The sequence below is a fragment of the Cariama cristata genome, unplaced genomic scaffold (genome assembly GCF_000690535.1).
Source record: "Cariama cristata isolate BGI_N322 unplaced genomic scaffold, ASM69053v1 scaffold17798, whole genome shotgun sequence".
NCBI classification, from domain to species: Eukaryota; Metazoa; Chordata; class Aves; order Cariamiformes; family Cariamidae; genus Cariama; species Cariama cristata.
In genome coordinates this window covers 5,427-13,017 of record NW_009633082.1, presented here as the reverse complement: position 1 = coordinate 13,017, position 7,591 = coordinate 5,427, and the positions used below count along the sequence as shown (strand labels likewise).

Genomic DNA, 7,591 nt, shown 5'->3' with positions numbered 1-7,591 from the left:
CCACTGAAATAAATGGCATTGTGGCAGAACTGGCACAGGCATTTTTCAGCTGTCAGCTCTGCAAACCCTCTGTGGCCGTAGACAAAAACAAGTGTTAGGATGTTCCACTTCTTTACTCTGTTGCCTAACAAATAACTTCATTTTCACATCAAGAAAGTGGATCTGCCATCCTAAAAATGTCTTACTTTGACTTGTAAATTAAATAAGAAAGAAAGATCCAGTAATTTCTCTTATTCTGGATTTCCTCAGCCTGTGTAATAGGAGTATGTGTGGAAACAATATGACTGAGATGTTGAAGGACAGTGATTTCTTTCATTTTCTTTTGTTTCCCCGATGTCTGGTAATCTTAGCAATGGAATTATTTATTACATATAATTCAGTGAGGTCACCTGCAGTCATTTTCGGTAGCAACTAAACACATTTCTTTGTTTTTCTAAGGAAATCACTGGGGAATAGTCAAAAAAGGTACTTTCAGCCTTCTGAGGGTAGCAGTCTCGGAGGACGGAGGGACTCTTAAGCCCAAGAGTTTTGGGCTCCCTAGGAGGGGAGGCAGAAGTCCCTCCTGAGCGGCTGAGGGGAGGTGACGGTGCCGCTGCGGGGAGGGCTCCCCGGGGAAGCCTGCCTTGCTGCAGCGAGTGCCTGGGGATGCTCCCCCCGAGAAACATCCCCCCACTGACAGCACAGCGGTGAAACTGCCGTCAATGTCTTTAATGGTTGTCGTATCATCTGCGGACTGGTAACAGCATTTTGAGCATCTAGCCACCAACGTTGGTTTTAATCAGACATTTTTCTTCACTTCTGTTTCGTGATACTCAGCGTGCCTTAACCAATATCACAGTATAATCTAACATGTGGAAGTCCTGTGTTGCCCAATACCTGATGCAGCTGAAGAACTAACAGGACTTAAGAGAAGCAGAAGTTACAGTATTTTAACAATTGTTGACAGAGATGCTGGCGACATTTTTGGAATGTTATCCTCAAATCCCATAGCATAATTCACTTTCACAGAAAAAGTCTTCTTTCTTCTTCTCTCTTCTTTCTTTTTTCTCTCTGCTTTTCTTTTATTTTCTTATCTTACTCTTTCTTTTTATTCATTTTCTGTTTTCTTTTATCATAAAAATCTACTCATAGTTTTACTATTGTTTATTTTAATTAGCTATCACCTGCAACTGAAACAGGATTATAGAATTATATATAACGCATTCTACAGAAAGGCTTTTTATAAAAAGTTTTGTGTCATGCAAGACACCAGGTAGCAGGACTAAGCAATGAACCCTGTGTTCTGCAGTGCTTGCAAAATGAAATATCTCTTTATTTTTTCAGTGCAGGTTAATGTGCTTTAAGTTACAACTACTAATTATATATACCTTTAGTAGCTATGTTTTCATTATTTATATACATTTGTCATAGTAGACTTTATGAGCAAATCTGCAAGATGATATGATCGTGTATCAACTTTTACAAGTATCAAGTTTTACAAGTATCTTCTTCACAACTCTATGTGAACAATAAGAAGAACTTATTTCCTTCTACCTCGTACGGCACCTACATGCCTGGATAGCCTGGCATGGTACCACAGCTACTGAATGCAGGGTCCTTGAAAAAACATGCTTCTTGTTGGTAAGACATTTCCAAAGCAATTAAATGCTTTGGAATTAAATGTATCTAGAAAATTCTTTTCTAAGGTCCCCATCATGTAGTTGCTCCCATGGATATCTTTGGTTGAGAACTGGCCTCCCCCTACCGCTGATACTTGTTTTTACCAGATGCGTAAGTTGAGGTGCTCTGGTAAAATGGCTGTGAATTTGTCTGCATCGAGGTAAACTCAGATGTGAATGTCTTTCCTCTCCTGTTTCAGTTATCTTTGTGTCCTCAAATAGTGCTCTTAACTTTTGAGTTAAGATCCTAGAAATAAAACTGCCTTTTCCTACAGAGAGCTTCTAAACTAACTCCTGAGAATAGGGAGGAGCGGTCAAAGATTAGATGCAAAAAAACCCGACTAGGAAATTGTCTTGAGATGGTAGAGAATTAGAAGCACTTCTGTGAAGTCTACATAGTCCCCATCCTGGGTTCATAAGGAACCATAGGCTTTTAAAGAGAGCAAATGCCTGTTAATCTTGTGGTTTCAACAGTGGCATCTTTTCACTTTGTGTTGATACAGAGTAAACAAGAAAAAACCACAGTGATCCACTGCTAGTTTTATAGAAACTCTTTTTAGAGCAGAGCAGCTTGTCCACGATCCATTACCCATGACATGGCAAACCTTTTCTTGCCCAAATGATAATGTAAAAGTATATAGACAGACAGCAAAGTTGAACGTCCCACAGGTGCCAAAGGTTCTTCTGAAGATCCAGCATTCAAGATGGGAACAATCAGAGAAGCTACCGCAGGATCCCTGCTCACCAAGCAGCAATTCCCAGCCTGTAGCTTTCTGGGCAGAGGAACAGTAATGACAGAGACAGAAACAGAGCCAACTCAGGTACAGGCTAATTGAGCTCTATTTAAAAAAAAAAAAAAAGAAAAGAAAAAAAGCACAGTGGTGACTGTCGCAGAGTTAAACCTGCAGGAGCGGGTGAGTGCTGAAAGCCTCGGCAATATTTAAGCAAGTCCAGAGTGGACGGCGATGCCCAGCCATAGAGGCTGACAGGGAGTTAACGGAGCCCCTCCAGTTTGTTGGTGCTGATAGGAATTAGGAAAGGTTTCCAGAGTGTTTCCTCTTCGCAAGTCATGGCGAGTTGTCTGCCTTCCTGGGAAACTGCCGTTGGAGGCACACGCTAACTGTTTGCTTGCTTTGTTTCTGGCAGTGTCTGGAGGTCGCAGCCGCCTGCACCTTATTGACCTGGGTAGCTGCGTGAAAGTGCTCAGCAAAAACCGGGAGGGAAGCTCTGGCCTCTGTCTCTCCTTGTCAGCGCTGGGCAATGTCATCCTCGCCCTCGTCAATGGAAGCAAACACATCCCGTACAAGTAAGTGGTATTGGGGGTTGCACCTCACGAGAGGATGCTTGCGAGCGGTTTGCTTGTCCGGGCCTGCGGCAGGCTTGGGGTGAGCAGGGAGAGGGGCTGCTGGGGCCGGTGCGACCCTCCGGCGGTACGGCAGAGCCTGCCGAAGGTGCGGTGACACTCACCTGCCCTTACGTCTGGTTCCTACGCTGTACTTCACGTTCGGGTTTCAAAGGAAGAAGCCTGCTGAAATAGGACCCAACTGTCTTAAAGATCTTAAGGCTCAAAGTTTGGCACATTAGGAGCTTGTTTTCTAGGACCGATCAAAGATTTGTTTTAATGTTTCAAAGCATCTGAGAGCCAGTTTCATATTTGCTCCACAAACGTTGCTGCCTTAATCAGCACTACAGAGAAAACTATTTTGCTGTCCGTTGTGAGCAATTTAGTTTCTTGAAAATATATGTCACAGTGAGCATGCATGTTTGTCAGGAGATTCTTTCTGTGATCTAAGGTTACTTTGCATTTTATGTTTGTATGGTTTGAATCTCTGTGTCAGCTTTTCGCTTGCTAAAAAGAAGCAGGCCCTGTTTGTCACCCTAGACAAGTGGCCTTTGCTCCTGCAGGGAGCTACTGGGAAATCAGAGGAATTGCTCACCTAGGGAGTGTGTTTGGTGCTCCGTTCTCTTCGTCGTTGTCTCACCCCATTTGTCATGTGTGCAGGTTGGAAAGCAGGTCTGGATTCATTACCCAGCCCAGACAGCCATGCAGCCTTCTATTGAGAAGTTGCTGATTTAGGGGACGGTATTGCTTTTCTCTAGCCTAGAGCCGAGGGAGTAGCAGCGAGTATCACAGGAACGGCTTACGGTAGCATCTTGTAATCGAACTGCTAATAAATGTCACCATTCATGAAGGACTTGTTATGAGGTCTGGAGTGAGGAACAACAAGATGACATGAAAAATGAACCAAGTCATTCACAAAGCATATTTCAGTCCATGCATTTTACCCTTTTTGTCATTTGAAAGGCTGCAAACATGATTGTTTTCTCATGTTCCTTCAAGATTGCAAGGTATTGACAAGTTTTTCTTCTTTGGTTTTGTCTTAATTTTGGAAAATAAAGATGAATTGAGATTGGTTATAATTTTATTTTTGTTCTAACATTTATTTTCTGAAATTACTTGGCATTCTGGGCTTAAAACGTGCTCTCTGGAAATATTCCTGTTCCTGGAGCTCAGTCAGACTGGAATTCGGTTAAGGGCCAACCAAACTTGTACGTATAAACGTTCGTGAAATGTTTTGTGAATGATGCACCTAGTCATTGTGTGAAAATAGCTTGAACTCTACACTTCGCAAAGTGTAGCTCAAACTGTGCTTACCAAAAACCTGTCTTCCTTCCTGTTGGATTTTATGGATTGAAGGGAAGGCCGACTGTAGGAATAGAAAAAATGATGTCGATGATGCTCCCTGGTCTGGAACTAAACAGACAAGGGACAGTTACCAAATAGAAGAGCTGTCTTTCCTGGCACTGGCTGACAGGGAGAAGAGCGTTACCAGGCACCTCTGCTACTTGCTGAGCTACCAATCGCTTTCTCCTGCACTGCCGAGCTTACGCAGCCAGAGGGGCCAGCGGACTTGGTCATCAATGTCTGCACTGCTGATAGAAGATAAAAGCTCTCTTCAGGCCAGCTTCTCCTCTTGAGTGCGCTCCTATGAGAGCAGATATTATAGAGTGTAAACGCAGAGAAGTGGTTGGGCATCTGTAAATCAGAGGCAATGTCTCTAAGGAGGACTTTTAAAATGTAATTTGAAAAACATACTGGCATATTTTGGAGCAAATTTTGTCCGCTTTTTGCTGAGAAGAGTCCAGAAAGCATTTTTTCCCAAATGTGATCTATTCACAAGCAATGGAAATAGGAGTCTTAGTGGCTGGGTGAGCACAAACACTGTTTGCTCAGTGGCCCGGCAGTTCAGGAGTGTGCTCCTCCGCGGTGGAGAGAGGAAGGATGGGGGGGATGTGTTACAGAAGAGGCCGAGCATCCCATAGACTGATGTGGTGTGTGTTTGGTAGCACCTCTTGTTCAGAGCCGCAGCTAGCCTATCTCGCTGAGATCCTTTCCCTTTCTTTAGGGGTATTCTCTTTCATTGTTAAGGATAAAATTAAAATGTTGTTAACTGCCTTTTTTGAGTGAGACCAAAGGAAAACAATGGAAGTGTTTTCTTCTGTGACAGCACTGCACATTGTGTGTATGGTCTCAGCACATTTCCATAGAGCAGCAGACAAATGGAACATCTTTTCTTTACCTGAGCTATTAAACAGCCATTAAGTATTTTATGGCAGCCTGTCAGTAAGCACCGCATGGCTTCCTGGGAGCAGCCTGGAAACTCACAATCTCCTACATCAGGTTTTCTCTTACTGCAAAAATTTAGTTCTCTAAACTCTGAGAGGCTTCAGGCTCTTAAGCTCCCTTCAGTGCTGTATCCAGCTTTATCTCCGCAGGTAGCAGTTGTGGGGAAAAGCTTGTTCAGATTCATAGCTGATATGAGCAGATGCTGCTGCATCTCCTTCAGTGGGCTTGGTGTTTATGCCAGGGATGAATTTGCCTCTCTGCCTGCAGTCTATGAAAAACACATGCCGCTCTTCAGCCCATTTTGCTTTTTTTTTTTTCTTACCCATAAGGCAAAACCTTGGAAGTCATTAAGTTGGAATCTTTCTCCCTTGGGAACACCCCCACGCCTGCCCACGTTTTGGGAACAGTAACACAGATCGACACTAGCTTTAGCAGGAACTTGTCTACTGAAGTTGTAAGAAAGTAATGTAGAAATCCTCAGACGTCAAACAATACAGGTTGATATGGTTTGGGATCTTGTCCTGCATTCAAGTTCAATTCCACACGGGTCTGAAGAATAGGCAAGAATCCCTATAATGGGCAACGGCGTGCAGCTAGTGAGTGACCAGGCCGTGATTTCTGCGAGTTTGTGTCTTTCACACATGTACTTCTAATCCCTCTCTAATATCTCAGTGGGTTATCTCTTTGTCACTATTAATGTCCAGACCTATTTTGAACCTTACTAAAAACACCATTCTGTCATGGTGTGAACCAGTGAGTTCTTCCAGCTCAGTAGGTTATATAAAAATAGAATTTTTAATTTGACTTCAATACATTACCACTTAGTTTCACCAGTTTCTTTTGCTCTTGAGTTATGAGCAAATCCCTCAAAAGACTGGACAAGAATTACTTTCTCCCCAGGAATGTCAAATATCTTCATAAAAATAGGAAAAGTGCACTTGCAAGACCAAGGAAGAGCCAGGGAGTCAGCTCCTGCCCTGACCAAGTTTGTCGGGGCTCGGATCCGCTCCAGGAGGAGGAGTTTGCTAAGCTGCAGTCATTGTTAGTGCCATTTTATTTTCTTAAGAGCATTTCAGCTTTACATTAGCGCTGCATTATCTGCCTCTGATTTCCAAGACGAATGTGTTTTAAACCCTTAAACGAATACACATTTACACCAACTCCAGATACTGGTTTCTATAGCTCACTATTCAAAAATTACTCTGGTTGCTAGGCAACAGGGGTGGTGATAATGCATGGTAACGCTGGTTTGGAAATAATCATTTTTATGACATTTTAATGACTATGAGAATGTAAGAAAACTGTTTAGAAAAGTGCAAGGCTGTATGAATTTCTCTTTCAGAAATTGTTGCTTGTTTTATTTAATAGGCATCTCTCTTAATGTGCTGTCCCAATGTGCTAGTGTTTCTGGAGACATGCTGTATTTTGAACTACGTGCTTATGCTTATCCAAGGAGGGAGTCTTGTCCGTAAAATAGATGGGCGTGAATCAAAAGCATGAATTTTATTCTTGGCACTTCTGCTTTTCTGTCATATGCTTGCAGTTCTTCACAGATCTTACATGCTGGTATTGTTTTGGGTTTTTTTAAATCCTATCTGTAGAAAACAAAGTGATATTAAGTGACTTGTGCAAGGTTGCACAAGAGGCTTAGTGGCAGAGCCACCATGTTTTGAGATCTAATCTGGTGCGTAAACCACGGGCTAATGCATTCTTTCTTTCTGCATGACCTTTGGAAAATAAATTATTTCTGTATTTATTTATTTATTCCGATGTATAAAACTGAACTAGAAAAAATTCAAGTAGGACTTTGTAAAGAGCATTCAGACTTGGCAGAAAGCACTACTTACATTTTAACTGTTGCTAGGACTAATGGGATACAAAATCTGAGGTTTTTTGGTCAACGGAAGACTATTACTGGTTTTAAGTAAAAGAGAGAAAAGGGTAAGTGTTGGAGTATAGTCTTGTGGATAAAAGATAAGCCTAAAGGGTATGCTGTACATCAGATATTTTCTTTAAATTGTTAGTTAATTATTGGAGTCAACATGAAAATGAGGTTTGGATGGGTCCAGTAATTCAGATCCTTTTCTTGGTTAAATGGGTGTGTCTGTCTGCAGTTGTTTGGTCTGCGTGAGAAAACTCTGTGTGAAGAGAACTGGGATCCCAGCTATCTTTTGTTTGTACATCTTGCCTTTGCATTGATAGAATCACCGAACCACGGACTGGTGGGGGCTGGCAGGGCCCTCTGGAGATCCCCCAGTCCAACCCCTGCCAAAGCAGGGTCACCTACAGCGGCTGCACAGGGTGC

The 7,591-nt window shown here is 42.5% G+C and overlaps 1 protein-coding gene across 1 annotated transcript in view; it reads left to right on the top strand.

Annotated features, from left to right (window-relative positions):
• The window catches only part of LOC104166616 (kinesin-like protein KIF26B), a gene marked incomplete at its 3' end in the record, with an annotated part of 15,045 nt that extends 12,081 nt beyond the window's left edge, over positions 1–2,964 (top strand). The window contains exon 6 of the mRNA XM_009706617.1: positions 2,805–2,964. Coding sequence (XP_009704919.1) covers positions 2,805–2,964 — 160 coding nt within the window. The remainder of the gene's footprint in view (positions 1–2,804) is intronic.
• Positions 2,965–7,591: the final 4,627 nt, after the last annotated feature.